Genomic DNA, 16,798 nt, shown 5'->3' on the forward strand with positions numbered 1-16,798 from the left:
GAGCAGGGTAGAACGCAGGCAGGACCTGGGTAGTGGGCAGTGTGAACGGGTATGCCGGGACATCTGACCCGGCTCCCGTTTACAGCAATGAGGGAAGCCCAACCTCTGGACTGCAGCGTCCTGCGGTCAGTATGGAGGTTGGGCAGGGAGTGCACACAGTGTCCACTGCTGTCTGCTGTACAGTGCAGCGGATGCAGGGAGGAGGTGAATGGATGCCTGTGTGCGGCATCTATTTTCCTCAGGGTTGCCGACCCTCACGGAATTTGCGGGAGTCTCCCGAAAATCGGGTCCTTCCTCCCGGCCCCCGGAAGGGTGGGCAACCCTCCCGGAATCAGGGGGACCCCCACTGAGCCCCCCGATCGCAGCATTTATATGCCGCAATCCGCGGGTCTCAGGGGAGGGGGCGGAGCTAAAACGGCACAATCGTGTCATTTTAGCACCGCCCCCTCCATGGATATCAGTTATTTAGGCTATTTGCCATAATGGGGGCGGGGCTTAATGACGTCACAGTTAAGCCCCACCCCCAAAACTCGTAATGCAAGATTCCTCTCCAGCCTTCTCCCAGAGAGGATTTTTTAAAAGTCGGCAACCCTGATTTTCCTTCATGGTAGGGGGCTGGGGGAGTGCATGGAGGCTGGGTGCTTGGTGCTGGGTGCAGCCCCCAGCACGGCTTGTCGTTCCAGGCGTTTGGAGATGATGTCATCTCCAAGCTTCGCCCCCATTTACACTGTGGGTTGGCACTGCAGTGTAAACGGAGCAAAATCCCAGATCCAACCTGGCTTGGAACCGTGTTCCAAATACCGGGTCGGATCTGGGATTTTGGTGTAAAAGGGTAAAAAAAAAAAAGATAAGGCAAGCAATAAAACTGGAGAATTTGGGTGCTTTTGAGATAGGGCTTCCCCCTATTTAACAAACTGTTTGCTGTCTGTCTCTGGCGATAGTTTTTCGAACCTGTTTGAAGAAACCCTCTTATCGCTGTGGCAGGCAGCAGAGGAAATGTTTTACACAAAGGATTAAAAAAAAAAAGTAATCACAATCAATTTGTTTCTACTTTTTTTTGCACACAATTTTACAGGGGCAGCTGCTGTGGTCTTTCCAAACACAATAAAGGGTTAAGCAGCTCCATGAACAATATAAACAGGAACTCCATAGAAATGCTGCAGAATCAGGAAGAAATACTGAAGTGGTTTACGATCTGAATTGGCTGCTTGTCGCTGGTGAAATATCTGACCTAGTGCCTCCTGTGGGACCTGGGCCGCCTGAAATCTAGCTAGTATATATTTCCGATATTTGTGCAGACTCGGGTTGAAGGTCATTTACTTTCCATTCTGTCCTAACTTAGGAAGAGAAACTAAAACGACATTTGCATTAAGGACGGATGTAAGAATCCCAATTGTTTTCTTGGTACAGATGGAGCACGGATTCAACAGGTTATGACCCATGCAAGCACGGAACAAATACGGGAAGCTGCAGGGCAAGCCAGCAGATATACAACCTTCAACACTCCCCACCAAGGAAGCAGCATCGTACTGCTCTCAATGGTAAAACATTTCCTAAAATGTATATATTTAGAAATATTGGCTGAACCCCTCCCCCACTTAAAAGACAACAATAGTAAACTTGTTTACTAATATAGTACTTACAAAGTCTGTGAATCAACCCCAGCTGAGCAACGTGTATACAGTGAAAACAACTCATTCATTGGTGTATCTAATTAGTGCACAGTCTGGAACCAAGAGTAAAGGCCTAAAAATACACTTTGGGAAAAAACTAGTGTGACTTGTGCTGTGATGCGAGGTTTTACCTCTTTGTAATAAATGCACATCAGGGTTCATTTAGATCAGACAACAAATAGTATTTGTGGTAAACTGGAAACTACAATTGAGAGTGATTAGTAAAAGAGATTAATGGGATTAGTTAGTAAATGGTCATTAGCGTATTTTCCTCGCTATAAGCCCCCTCACTGATATTAGCACATCTTTTTACAGCCCAGGTGGACAATTAGTTATTGTAACTCGTATCCTGGGACTGAACATTAATAGTAAGAGTTCTGACCTCAGCTTGGTCTAATTAATTAGCAAATCAAGAAGAAATGTTCAGACAAACCCTGTCTCTTGGCAGGTAAGAATACACTTGGCAAAACAGTCTCCTGACTTTATCAAGGTGGAAAAGCTGAAGACATTTGTAATCTCGAGTATCATCTGGGTGTTTCTTTATCCCAATTCAATCTGGGGTTCACATTGCTTGCGCTAAATGAAACCATGACGCCATTTACCTTGTGGATTATACCAAGGCAGCAAATGCAGATCTCTCAAACATTTCTTGTCCTTCACAACATTTGAAATTGTGCATTGAAGCTGTTCCGCACATGGATCTACTACCTTGTGGTGCTCATCTTGGAGAGTCTGTCTATCTGGTCAGTCCCACAATTTCTACTGGCAGCCCTGAGAGGACCTGACAGGATCTGGAAGGCAGTGGAAGCCCAAGTGCTGGTGGGGGTGGGGGTGGGATCAACTGTGTGGTATAATGTATTATAGGCATTACGGTGTGTGGCATTATGTGTAATGGGCATTATGGTGTGTAGCATAATGTGTAAAAAGCATTACATTGTGTGGTATAATATTTAATAGGCATTACGGTGTGTGGCATATTTAATGGGCATTATGGTATGTGGCATTATGGTGTGTGGCATTATGTTTAAAGGGTATAACGGTGTGTGGCATTATGCGTAATGGGAATTATGGTGTGTGACATTACAGATGGAGCCAGCCTCCCTCTTGCTGGCGAATCGCCAGATTGTCGCCGCTGGTGCTCCATCTGACTGAGACGCATGTGCGTCTCTCACGCACGCGCGTCTCAGATTCCAGGTGGCGGGGCGACGGGAACCCTGTCCGTCTCCACTTCAGGGAGACGGACAGGGTTAGGTGGGAGAGCGGGGAGGCGGTGGGGACCCCGGGTGACCGGCGGCAAGCCGGCGGGCACCCGGGGGAAGCGCCGTCGGAAGGGGAAGTGCGCGCGTCTCGTGCGCGCACGTCCCCTTTCGCAGATCAGATGGCGGCTGGCGATTCTTCCGCCATCCCCTGCAAAGCTGGGACCCGCTTCATCTGTATGTGTAATGGACATTACAGTGTGTGGTATAATGTTTAATGGGCCATACGGAGTATGGCATTATGTGTAATGGGCATTATGGTGTGTGGCATTATTTGTAATGGGCATTACAGTGTAACTTTTTGCTGCACACTTTAGGCGCACACTGTCCCCATCTCCGGCGTGAAGTGGGGGAATGATTCATTCTGAGTCACCTGTTTAGTTTGCATTGATGACCAGTAGGCGGTGATAGACACGCCCAGTAGGCATGATGGACATGTCCCTCCAATGGTGTACCCCTAAGAAAATGGGAGGCACAGGGGGACTCGCATCACCATCACTGCAGATCGCATAGAAATGGGGCTGAAATTGCCCAGTGTGTCTTCCCCTTTACCCCCTCTGCCTTTTGAGACAAATGTGCAGCTGGAAGTGAGCTGAGATTTACTGAAAGGTGAAATAATCTGAAGAGACGCTGTATGCAATTAGTGCGCCCAGGGACTCCTAAAAGTGCATACAAACTAGGAATGGACATCGCATCGCGATGTTTCACTAACATCTATGATTTTTTTCGATGGCAGTAGATTTACCAGTCGATGGCGGCATTCTGATGTTTACTATCTACAGTACTGGAAAACATTTGATGGTGTTTCGATGGTCTGCCCCCCCCCCCCTCAGCCAGCCATGCTGCAGTACTCCTACGCATGCATAGCCACGCTGAAGATGTTTGCGCATGCGCGAAAGATGATTTTTTTGCGCATGCGCCAATTATATTAATTTTTTTCTGTCTATTCTTTTGATGCGATAGTCAGTGACCATCACATTAAAAGATTTGATGGCGGAAGCCCAGCCATCATTTGATGATGGGCTTCTTATTTCCATCCCTAATACACACGGTGCGATTTGACTACAGTATATATTTCAAATTAGAAAACAACTTATCACAAACAAATATCGGTACTTGTTTCCTAGCAGGGCGCCCAGATTTCCTACGTACGCTCAGTAGTTAATTTATTCACTGCACCCTGAGTGAAATCGCATCGCATCGCATGGCCCTTTTTTGTGGCGTGAGATGAGATATCAGTAGTTCATATGGTAAAACACCTAAAACAGCACCACTCTCCACGTCACCCCGAAGCGCGGCGGAATGCATCCTCCGACCTTTTCATACCCCCACTATCCACGTCGGCGTGGAGTTGATTTTATATAGTATGGCGAGCGCAGCGAGCCACCGAGCCCGAATACATGTAAAGTAATCCATGTACGCTCGCCAGGCTTCGGGGTCGGTGGCTCGCTGCGCTCGCCACACTATATAAAATCAACTCCACGCCGACGTGGATAGTGGGGGTATGAAAAGGTCGGAGGATGCATTACGCTGCGCCTGCCACGCTTCGGGGTGACGTGGAGAGTGGTGCCGTTTTAGGTGTTTTACCATATGAACTACTGAGATCTCATCTCATCTGCGATGACACTCAGGGTGCAGTGAATAAATTAACTAAATTAACTACTGAGATCGCATCGCACACATCACAAGGCACAAAAAGCAATGTGATGCGATGTCCGATGCGATTTCACTATGCAGAATAGCCCTGCTAGGAAACAAGTACCCAAATATCTTATGTGGTCCTTTAGCATGTGATAAATCACATGTGATCCCAGCATACTTGCCTACTTTTGAAAACTAGTTTCAGGGAGATTTTAGTTGGTAATAGAATTTTGTAAGGCGTCCCATTGAGGGGGCGTGTCATGCTCCACCTAAAGGGCGTGTCTAGTTCCATATATATGGAGAGATTGTGAAAAGAGATTGTGAACGTGGCAACATGAAATGTGGGTGTGTACTATTACATCTAAAGCAGTTAGTAAGAGCTACTATACTTTGTAAAGTGCTGGGAAATGGTGCAGATGATTCAATGTAAACTTATCCGTCTCTCATTCCTTTTTTTCCCCAAAATGTAAAAGTGTAATGCGGGCTAGGTGAAATGAGGGAGATTGCTAGACTAATGAGGGAGAGAGGGAGATTGCTGCTGTTTCAGGGAGTCTCCTGCAGAATGCAGGAGGGTAGGCAACTATGGATCCCAGCAAATGCTGCGGGTTCGATAACTTTATAGTGCAGTACTTGCAATCTAAAGGTCCGATTTGATGCACATGAGACCATACTTCACATTGGATGTTAGGTAATACACATGAGATTTGCGAGTTTTCATCCAAATTGGCAAAAATCATTAATATTTATCACGGTTTGTGTTATTATGTATCACAGTTACTACTGTTTGTGTTATTTATCACTGTTTGTGTACCAACTAGGGTGGCCAATCCCGGGATCGGGATCGGCGGGATCCCGGGATTTGGCCTCAAAAAGTGCGGGATTTCAATCCCGGGATTGGAATATCCAATCCCGGGATTTCGGGATTAGACTGCACATGCGCAGTCTAATGCCGGGCAGCGTCTGAGCACTCGTTTAGACGCTGCCCGGCTCCCGAATCCTGACCTCTGCGTGCGGCCAGCATAGCGTGACAGTAGAGGTCACGCTGCGCAGCCTTCTCCTGTGCCCGCCCCCTCTCGTCTCCTCCGCACGCGCGCCCGCCTCCTTTCCGGCCTGCCCTGCCTCTTCGTTCCGGCCTGCCCTGCCTGCTATGAAGGAGGTGCATGAGCCTGGAGGCACCGTGCACCTCCGAACCCACTCCCGGCCGGCCGCCCGCTAATGTAAGTAAATGTGCGGGTCGGCCAGTGTGGGGGTGGGTATCCACAAATATGCAGCACAGCACAGGTAGGGATGCCAATCCCGGGATCCCGGGAATCCCGGGATTGAGCATTTTTCAATCCCGGGATTGAAAAAATGCCCCGGGATTGGCATCCCTAGTACCAACCAATAAGCTTCTAGCATTCCTTTTACTTATTTAATCATATCCTGCTATAATACAGTAGCTAGGAGCTGATTGGCTGCTACTTTATCTCTCTCCGCTTTAGCTCTCAGTCTCCAAGCTGCTATAACTCTTCCCCATAATAATATCCCACCCAAAATGGCCGCGGCCTCGTATGACGACGAGTGCTAGAGCATGGTATAGCCACACTCTAGCACAGCAGCCTCCCGTCAGCATCAGGGGACTATCCCAGGCCAGCCCCTCTTTGCCTTCGGACGGCTTTTCCTGTCCCTATGACAACACGCGCCTCCCCGCGGCCGCCATCTTGTTGGAGTCACATCCGGGACGGTGAGTGCTGATGCCGGCGGGCGTGTGCGGGCTGAGCGCTGGTCTCCGGGTGTGCACACCCGATGGGGGCTATAGAGTGAGCACCCCATGAGGGGGAGGGAATACAGAGCTGTGGTGTATGGTCTTTGCTGCAGTAGTAGGGCGTCAGGCTGGTGACCATCTCATTGCACCACCGTCCCCCCACCCTGCATCTGCCCCGGTGTAGCCACCATAATGGTGGTGACTGCCGGAACGCCGGACCGGAACGGCTCCCTGCGGCAACCTCTGCCTGTGTATGTGTGACCGCTGCAGTTGGCGTAACACCCCGCCGTGCTCTTCTGGATTAGAGGGTCGGATAGACAGCCAGTAGGTCCAGATAGATAACAAAAAACTTGAAAACCTTGTGTCGACCTTTTGAGTGTTGACTCTGTCCATGTTGACCTAAAGCTGTGGTCGACCTGTCAAGTTCAACCATAGTATGTTGGCCATTGTCGACCTAATCCCTGTTGACCATTAGTGACTATCGACCTAGACATTGTCCACCCACTATACCATAACCAAAATAAAAATAAGAATCTGGGACATATTCTCCACATCTCCACATATAGGGTATGGGTAAAAACCGGAGCGGACTAAACCCCGACCAGATAGGCTCCATTCATCAATATCTGTAATTCTGGAGCTTGTAGTGTCTGGTCTGGGGGGTGCATTGCCGGCCGGGGGTTGTCCTGTCGGGAGAGGGAGAGGGAGAGGGAGAGAATACAGCCTGCATGCATGGTCCGGGGATGTACCGGTAATAAAAACCGGAACGGTCCCGACTACATGGGGTCCCTGGTGAAAGCTATCACAGGCATCCCCCCCGGACAGAACACCCCCTGGACTGGACATTACAATGCAGAGTTTGATGTCGGGTCCGGCGTTCCGGGGTCTTGTCTGGTTTTTACTTGGTCCCCCACATATAGGGAGGGCTTGTAGAGATTATTGTAAAGGGAGACTTGTGATATGTTATACATTAATAGCATATAGTTTGTGTAACTTCTTGTTTATTTACAAAGGTTCTGCTGTACCTAACAAAACACATAAATAAGCAAAAACGACGACACAAACAAACAATAAAAAGACTTCCAGAACAAGGCAAGGTAACTAGTGCATGGTAACTAAAGACACCTGCACCAGGAGACAGGACACTAAAATATATATTGGAGGTAATTGGTCATCAGTCTATAACCCCCCCTCACCGATACTGCCTGAAGCATGGTGAGTGTCACGAGCCATGTGAAGGGACGCGGTACACTTAGACAATGTCCATACTGACGGTGACCATGTCGACATAGACACCGAAAAAACATGAAAAACTCATGTTGATCTTTAGACAATAGTGGTCGACTTTTTGACTGTAGACCAACCATAGTAGATCTCATATATCGTACCAATTTCCCTCACCCTACTTTAGAGACACTTGGGGGTGTAGAGACAAATTCCTGGGAGAGGCTCACAGCTTCAGTGTTTGTGGTGGCGGCTTCTCCCTTTCACATCCCACCAGCCTGGAGTCTCCCTCCAGCCGGGCACAGAGCGATATACAAATATGTTGTTTCCCAGCCAAAGCGGTCAGATCTATGAATGTGTACGGCCAATCTGCAAACTCCTTCAGTCGGTTGCTCTTCATATGCTGTCTATATTATTTATATCCTTCTAGAGATACTGTATGGTCACAGCATACCATATTAAGCCACATCAATGACCTATACGAGGCATTATTACTTCTTTTTTCCGGCTACTGATACTGCCTTCAAATTGCACAAAATTACCGGGTTCATGCAGTTTCTTGCCGATTCGACCCGGTAATGGGTGCGATGTGAAAGGTGTTACCGGTTACAGCTAACCGGTAGAAATACGAACCAGGTAAAAAGAAGGATTCTTACCGGTTCGTTGCTGTGCAGTGTGACGGATTAATTCGGCTGAGCGACCCATTTCCCGTTCACACTATGGAGGAGGCAGCGCCAGCTATAAGCGCTGCCTCCTCCCCCACCCACGATGATGCTCCACCGCGCCCCCACATGACGTCAGTTAACCACCAATATTGCCGGTTCGCTGATGCAATCTGAACAGACTGCACCGGAACTGAACCGTTTTAAAGTCCCGGTGCGACCCTGCATTTGCGGTCTGAAAGCAGCATGAGTCTATCAACTGCGGTTCTCCCTGGCTTTTACCTAAAAGGCTGAATCTACTATCTCGGGGACCGTTTTCTCACCAAGACTTACTTCGGGGGAGTTAAACTGCACGAGGCCATGGTTTATGCCCCAAAGGTTTTTTAAACTAATGGGTGCAACACAAAACCTCCTGTTGTACTGGTGACTTTTTGCACATTTCGTCTTGCATTCAGTAAACTGAAATGATGTTGGCGCACCCATCGGCAGAAACAATTGAACACCCCGCGTCTGGTGGAAACAGTGCAATGAAATTGCGCAGCTGATTAAACTGCTGGTAGCACCCGCTTCCATGAAACATGTGACAGTGTGTACAGTTTCTCATATACACTGTTATGTTGCCAACTTAGTACACACCATGCTCCTGAGATAGTGTTCATTCTAGCACCCGCCATATTTGAAAACCCATGCAGTTCCTCTTCCCTGCCTGGGGTGTTGCTGTCTGCTGTGGTGTTTCTAGAACAGATCTGGTTTGCATATCAGTGCTGATAAACAGACCACACTGTGCTAGAAGCACTATAGCAGACATCGACACCCCAGGCAGGGAAGAGGAACTGCACGGGTTTTCAAATATGGCGGGTGCTAGAATGAACACTATGAGAATCGTTCTGTAATGTGCATCTACTTCTGCAAGCCCATTGCAGCTCTTATATACGATAACTCTGTAAAATTACATCCTGATTTTAAAAAATTTAAAAATAAATGTTAGTAAATTAAATTCAATATACATACCTCTATCCTCCTCTATTGCAGGAATGGGGAATCGTTGGCCCTCCAGTTGTACTACACATCCCAGCATGCCCTGCTACAGCTTTGCTATGTAGCATGCTAAAACTGTTGCAGGGCATGCTGGTACGCGTATTTCAACAACAGTAGCAGGACCAAAGGTTCGCCCATCCCTGCTGTATCGTATTTGCCTACTGTCCTGTAATGCTCAGGAGATCCCCCAAAAGTGCAGACCAACTTTGCACATTCCATCCACTTTCTACGTGAAGGAGATGTGGGAGGAGCTTAAGGATGCAGTGCGCTGCGAGGAGAACGTGTGGCGCTGTTCCACAGACACACCAGAAAGGTGTCTGCAGCAGTGTGGCTGTACCCGCATTCAGATGAGCATATAAGGGTGACAACCAATGTGCGACTGGCATCAAATAGAAAAAGGCTTTCTATGGAACCGTTAACACAAAGTCCATTCCTATAGTAGTCGGTGTGCGCGCATAGGGGCGGGGCTACAAATGATTAATTTAGTGCTGGGAATTATAATTGACACTATGTTATTGGTAATATCCACAAATATGACTTTTTATTTCCATCAAATCTTCATTTGTGTCAATGTATATATTATTGTTTCAGGAAGTTTATTGCAGAAGTCCAGCACAAGTCTGTGAGCAGAGAATCCGGTCTGTGCGCCAGTGAAGTGAACATGATGCCAAATCTCTGAACGCCAGACAACCACCACCAGCATTTACCAGTCAATATGGTTCCGACCTCTCAGCAGCCACATTTAGGTGTCCATGATCAGCCGGCTGCCTAGTCCTGCGGGCAGCGTTGTGGACGCCTCTCCGGTCTGGGTCCTGACTACCTGGTCTACACGGCAGGGATATTTCCAGGTGTACACAAGCAGCAGAGGGCCGGCTGGTGTTTGGCCAACGGTGGAAGCATGAGGGTGGTGGGTTTAATCAGGTAACTTGTATAAGCAACACTGATGCTTTGAATTCTAAAAATAAATAATAATAGCAATAATACAAGTTCGACCCCGTCCCAATGTTTTGGGGACTGTGCATGGTCTATTATGCACATGTGAAACTCCCCTTTGCGATTGGCTTAGGTGACGAGAATTGGGGGGGACATGAACAGCCCATGGAAATGTTCAGCGTTTTATGGGCGTCCCCATGAAAACGTTAGGCATTCCCATGGGTATGCGGGTGGACCGATGCCTGTCACAGGACATCAGCCTGCCCCGTCTTCATCTCGGCGCTCCCAGATAAGTCCGTTTTGACTGTCTTATTTGCGAGGGCAACCATCAAATGCATTCTCCTACGGTGGAGATATGCGAGGGGACGTGTTTTAGTTATACATCCCCCCGCTTGTTGATGAGGGGAATCGCCAGCGGTGGTGGGTTTCGTCAGTAGCGATCTGTTGGTATCCAGCTGCTGTGGAACCAGAAGTAGCAGTGCACCCTGCCAGTTGTATTACAATAGCTGCTGAATAATGGTTTCTGCCCACAATACGGACTTTCTATGTCGTTCTCCATACACTGACCCCTATTTGTATATACATTGCAGTGGTGGGAAGGACAGTTGCTACAACTTGATGCAGTGTGTCTTGGCCGGTCATGAAATTGTGGCTCTGGCTAATCTGAAACCACCAGACAGCACAGGTAAGATGCTAATACTAATAATTACCTCTTCCCTTCTGGTGACATGTAGTTGCTGTGTTTCTTATATTTTACTATTACCCGGAAATAATACAGGTTCAAAGCTCCTCATTCATGCTATAGGAAGAATCATCTGAACTAATGAGACAATTGTAGCAAATGCATAATCTTTTTCAAACGGCAAAACCATGTGCACTGCAGGTGGGGCAGATGTAACATGTGCAGAGAGAGTTAGGTTTGGGTGAGTTATTTTGTTTCTGTGCAGGGTAAATACTGGCTGCTCTATTCTAAAGGTGTCCACACACGGAAAGATATCATGAAAACTCCAATGTTTATCCAGTTTCCCTTGAAATCCAGAACACTCCGGATCATGCCTAAGCACAGAATGATTGAGTAAATGGTCGTAGGGTAAAGATGGGTCGCTGAAGGGCTGCGAATCCTATACCACACCATTGCCACATCATTCATCAGGCCTACGCACTGAATGATGTAGCCAAAATCATTCGCAACGGGTCGTTCATCTTTCTGCCTGCTGAAGGAATCCGCTAGCTGGATGAGCGATCGGCGGGCACTTCCATTGGACCGTGATCATGTCCAAACAAGGAAAGTTTTTAAACAATTGGTCGGAAACAGCCCATATCGTTTAAAAAAAATTAACGTTTCCGTTTGAACACACCCCACCCAAATCTAAAGCTGTGTACACACAGTGCGATTTTGGACAGGCGATTTTGACTAGATTGTCAAAGTCGCCTCGAAGGTTAGCCAGAATCGCACCGTGTGTACACAGCCCTGCGGCATCATTATCACCCAACAGAATAGAATGAGCAGGCAAGGCCTATGGCCAAATCACACATAGTCAAAATCGCTTAGTGCACTTAGTCACAGTCGCCAGCAGCCTGCCCATATGTACACCCTTTACTCTCTCTGCATATGTTACATCTGCCACACCTGCAGCGCAGCTTGTTTTTGTCCATTTGAGAAAGATTTTACATTTTCTATCACCACCGAATCCGGCTTTGTTATGTACTGAATTAAGTTGTCAGAGAGTGTAAAGTTTACCACCTAAACAGCTGTAAGAACAAGTTATACGCATTTCCTATTTGTCATCATAAGCTTGAGCTCATTTTCATTCTCGTGCGTTTGACCCAGTTCCCTGCTCTCTCTGCAGACAATGAATTAGACAGCTATATGTACCAGACCGTTGGGTACCAAGCACTGGATCTTTATGCAGAGGCCATGGGGTTGCCCCTGTATCGCGCCACCCTCAGTGGCACAAGCCTTAGCATAGGAAGAGGATATACCCCACAGGAAGGTGATGAGGTTGAGGATCTTTACCGCCTACTGAAGCTGGTTAAGGTAAGGCAGTGTTGTATCAGTCACTCATTATACTGCATACATGGTCTATTATGCTGCAATTTGTACAAAATCAGTGATTCTAAGCGGGAGAATTTATCATTAAAACGATGCACAGAACTAGCTATATGTTCACATTATGCCACACTATTATAATGAACCTAGTGCACATTATGCCATAATGTACTGTAGTGATCCTCGTGCACATGATGCCACACTGTACTGTTGTGCCCCCAGTGCACATTATGCCATATCAGTGCCCCCAGTTCCCATTATCCAACACTAATGCCCCCAGTTCTTATTATGACACACTGTACTGTAGTGCCCAAGTTCCCATTTATTCCACACTGAAGTGCCCCCAGTTCCCATTCATGCCACACTGTAGTGGCCCCAGTTCCCATTATGCCTCATGCAGCCAATACAGTTCTGACTTTGTATACCTTGTGCAGCTGTATTTGTAATTTTGTAATGCCGTATATTTGTTTCCCAAGGCTCCGGTAGCTAATGGGAGCATCAGTGGATTCTGGAAGTAGACCTGTCATTTCTGTGCTGCCCCTGTCATTTTTTTTTATTGCAATTGCTGCCACCCACCTGTTTGGGCTGCATGCAACCAACATTCCCGGGCCGCAGTAACTGGAGAAGAATGCAATAGGACCCGGGGGATAACTTACCGACAGTCGGGATTCCGATGGCCGTTTCTCTGACATCTGAATTTTGACTGTCATGACCACCTATAATATTCTCCCTTTCTTCTATGCTCCCTCTATGGGGGTCATGGACCCACACAAGGGGAAAATAGCCCATGTCAGTCAGGATTTCAACTTTCGGGCTACTGACAGTCGGAGAAAGGATTGTTGTAATCCCGACCGTCAGTCACTCATCCGGCACCAGGACCCGGGATGTCTGCGCTAGAACTGATCCCTGGAAGTCTCCCAGTGACCCTGGGCAGTGGTGCTGCCTCTCTCAGCCTCCCCAGTGGGATGTACCCGGGCTCTGCTCCTCGCTGAAATCCATGTTACCAATTTGTGGAAGGAGGCTGGGGATCGGAGGCAGCGGGCAGGCAGACTCTGGCACCAGCAGCCAGTCCCAGGTCACCTCCCACTCCTGACATCTGAGTTCTATGATAGAGTGTGTGGTGTAGGGAGTTCAGACTGTAAGCTCTGATAGGGCAGGAAATGATGGGAATAAATCAGTATCCTCTGTAAAGTACTGATCTAATAATCTAGAACTTGGTGCAGATCTGTGTGATATTACTTGTACACATATGAAAATCAATCTCCTTGTGCTGGCATTTAATAACTGACAATATGCTGCCAAGTATTGCTGCAATGGCTCCTGTGCATTTATCAGCCAGGTATGACATTGCAGGTTTTCCTGTGCACCTGTGTGATGTGCCACGCAACTGGAACAGCAAATAGCCTCTGTTGCGTCCAATCGCTTAGAATTTAAACAGTCATCGCTGTGTGTGTAGAGCCCATGGCGATATCGATGCACGGCCCCACGCGTCCCTATTGCCGGGAGATGTGTAACCAGCCTGCTGGATAAATGTAGTCCGATCACTTAGCATGAGACTGTACATCGCCCCCATGCTTTGTGGAGTAGGTGATAGCGATCAGTGTTAAATTACCTAACAAATCTCCCATGCTTAATTGTTCTGCTTAATCGCTGGTGCACATCGCTGGCACTTTCTGAGTGATCTAGATTCTGGGAAACTCAAGGGGAATCTCTGATACTAAATCCCTGACACAACATGTGTAGGCACCATAAGTGTGCGCTGCTTTACTTTGTTACCAAACTAGCCGGAAGGTTGCGCCCTTCCCTCGCTACAATTTCCGGGTGCATTTATTCATTCTGCAGCTGCAGTTACTCGCTGAGGATACACAATGTGCCGTAGATATGGTTACGTTTCTAATTCCTGTATATACAGAAGTCCGTTCTAGTTGCGGTGCCCTTTAAATACTTGCATAAAGTGCAGACACTGTTGCCTTGCCTTCGTTTTGCTGGATCAGCTTTGCGTTCATTAAGTGACAGAAACATCAGAGACTCCATCACTCTCCCCAGGGTCAAAGCCACTAACCCAAAATGAAAACCAAATGACCACTAATTAATAGTAATGGCTGCTAATCCCTTCCATAAAGGACGTGGTCCAATTGTTAAGTATATAGTAGCTTGTTCAGAGCAGGCAGGAAATGTTCCCAGTCCCGCTGCTTGCAGATGATCTGTGAATACACTGCAGCTTCCGTACGTCATCTTAACTCCATTCTCATTAAGGTATGAAGTGCGACTTTTGTTGCAGTCTGATTCAGCAAGGCGGTCGTCCGTTAGTGAGCCCTGAAACGCCCGGCCGAACATCCCCCCCGCAACCGAATCCCCTCTGTACCTTGTGAGGGGATGTACGCGAACACATTCCCTCGCGTGCGGCTGAAGGGGAGAAATATCATACAATGGTGGCCGATCATCAAATGATTTTCTTCCCTTTTTGGAAATAAAAGTCATTCGGAACGGACTTATTTCTGTCGGTGTCTGCCAAAGACGGGGCGAATACTTGTATGCGTGTAGCTGCACCATCGGTCTCCAGTGCAAATACATTGGAGACCGATCAGTATTGAATCACCCCCTAAGTGCTATATTGGGTCACGTTGGCCACCTGTTGGCCAGCCCGGTGTTTTTCTACTAGTTCTGTCTTTATCCTGGATTTGATTGATAATGTCTAGATATAAAATCACTTGGTTGACCACTTATGGACAAATGTGTAGTTAGACGCCTAGAAATGGTCAGCAGCATCTAGATCAACAGTACCAGAAGAAAGATGCAAGAAGAAAGCTGTTGGGAGCTTGGTTGACAGTGAAAAGGACAACACAAGTTTTTCATGATTTTTTTATGTGTCAACCGACTTTTTTCATACTTTGCCATCCCAGTGGACAGAATTGGCGAATAAAATAGTGCACAACGTTCTCGAAACATGGCAGACAGACGCAATACACTTATATGGTGTCCACGTCGACCTAGATGCCCCCAAAAAATGTGAAAAACTCAACTTTGTCACTCTCGACCACATTCCCATGGACCTGTTACGGACAATCTAGACCAGGCATGTCCAACGTTGGCCCTCCAGATGTTTTGAAACTACACATCCCAGCATGCTTTGCAATAGTTTTAGCATTCTCTAATAGCAAAACTGTGGCAAAGCATGCTGGGATGTGTAGTTTCACAACATCTGGAGGGCCAACGTTGGACATGCCTGATCTAGACGCTGCCGACCGTTTGCAGGCTTCTAGACGCGTTTGACTATTAGTGGTCGACCAATATTAGAACGTTATACGATGGACCCCTGGATCCATGGGCAACTATATAAATGTAATGAGCGCTGAATGGTTACCACTCATCGTATGTATACACAGTAAATCCCTGCATCTACCATGGGTACTCAAAGCTTTATGGGGGATCTCCAATTCTAGGAGGAGATACTAGCGACAGGCACTGAAAAAGAAAACATACGTTCTCTCTGCCCCTAGGAGCTTACAGTCTTTCTCCGTTCTTTGCGGCTGGTGGAAAACGGGTTCCTCTGCTGTAACCTGCAATGTTTATCAGCTGAAACATTTTGCCCACGCAGCATATAATTCGCAGCGTGTGCTTTGTCACGGCACCCAAGTGCTCATTTATTTATTTTTATCCATTTTCATGTTATGCTGAAATCAAACTACCAGATTTTGCTAAGATACTTTAATTAAAAAAATCTAAACAAAATGCAAGGGCCTGTTTTTGATTTGCACTAATTATCCTCCTCCGCTAGTACATAAACAGTTGAAAACCTGAAGTTAAACTAACCCAGCGTAAGAGCTGCATGTAATACACAGATAGCGCAAACACACTGTAGGAATGGAGCTTTTCTGGCTGCTTTTGTTGCGTCGCTGTTCTGGTTTAGTCCTCGTCCTGTACGGTAAAACTTATCCAGCACTGCCCCCTGCTGCTTTTAATTAGTAATCATTTTATATCTGATTGCCTCTATAATACGCTCTGTTCCAAATGCAGATATCTGTATTGCTTCTGTGTGTATACACAAAATAGCATTGCTGTTATTACAGGCCTAATTCATTTTCTTTACCATATTGCTTTGCTTTGAAGCTAAGCAGCGTTTGTGGTCTAAAGGGAAGTGCGGTTTAATATGTATACATGGTTTGATCAAAATGGGAGATTTTAGTATAATATTCTGCTGTGTTAGGCATCGCTTAAGACTGGTCTCTCAGTGTTTCTTTAACATACATGTCCTGGTTCCCATTATGAACTTGCAGTAGGCCGCTAACATGTTCTAGTTTAATCCAGTGCTGGAACTTATCCAGTTGTTACTATCCAGACCGTCAGAATATCAGCATACTGATGGTCAAAATCCTGACGCATCCCGGTAAGTATTTTCTAAGACCCATTTTCTAAGACCCATCCACCGTATCCCTCCCTGTAGTGCCTAATCCAAACCGTCCGCCATATCCCCCCCCACAGTCTAGCCCTAACTGTCCGCCTAGTGCCATACCCACACCTTTCACCGTGCCCTAACCGCCGCCCCCCCCTCCCCCCCCGCAGTCTAGCCCTAACCG

General features: G+C 47.2%; 1 protein-coding gene across 9 annotated transcripts in view; it reads left to right on the top strand.

The window, feature by feature from the left end:
* Positions 1 to 16,798, top strand: part of DPH6 (diphthamine biosynthesis 6) — a 225,223-nt gene that overhangs the window by 162,418 nt on the left and 46,007 nt on the right. For 3 of the 9 annotated variants that reach the window (XM_083166828.1, XM_083166829.1, XM_083166826.1), the window contains 4 exons: positions 1,411 to 1,541; positions 9,830 to 10,159; positions 10,762 to 10,856; positions 12,022 to 12,209. In XM_083166828.1, the coding sequence (XP_083022954.1) occupies positions 10,137 to 10,159; positions 10,762 to 10,856; positions 12,022 to 12,209 (306 nt within the window). In that variant the 5' untranslated portion in view covers positions 1,411 to 1,541; positions 9,830 to 10,136. Of the gene's footprint in view, positions 1 to 1,410; positions 1,542 to 6,137; positions 6,370 to 6,549; positions 6,639 to 9,829; positions 10,160 to 10,761; positions 10,857 to 12,021; positions 12,210 to 16,798 lie in introns of those variants that run through there. The other 6 variants (XM_083166830.1, XM_083166831.1, XM_083166834.1 and 3 more) reach the window with 4 other exon arrangements.

Source organism: Crinia signifera, chromosome 12 (genome assembly GCF_055691185.1).
Source record: "Crinia signifera chromosome 12, ASM5569118v1, whole genome shotgun sequence".
NCBI lineage: Eukaryota > Metazoa > Chordata > Amphibia > Anura > Myobatrachidae > Crinia > Crinia signifera.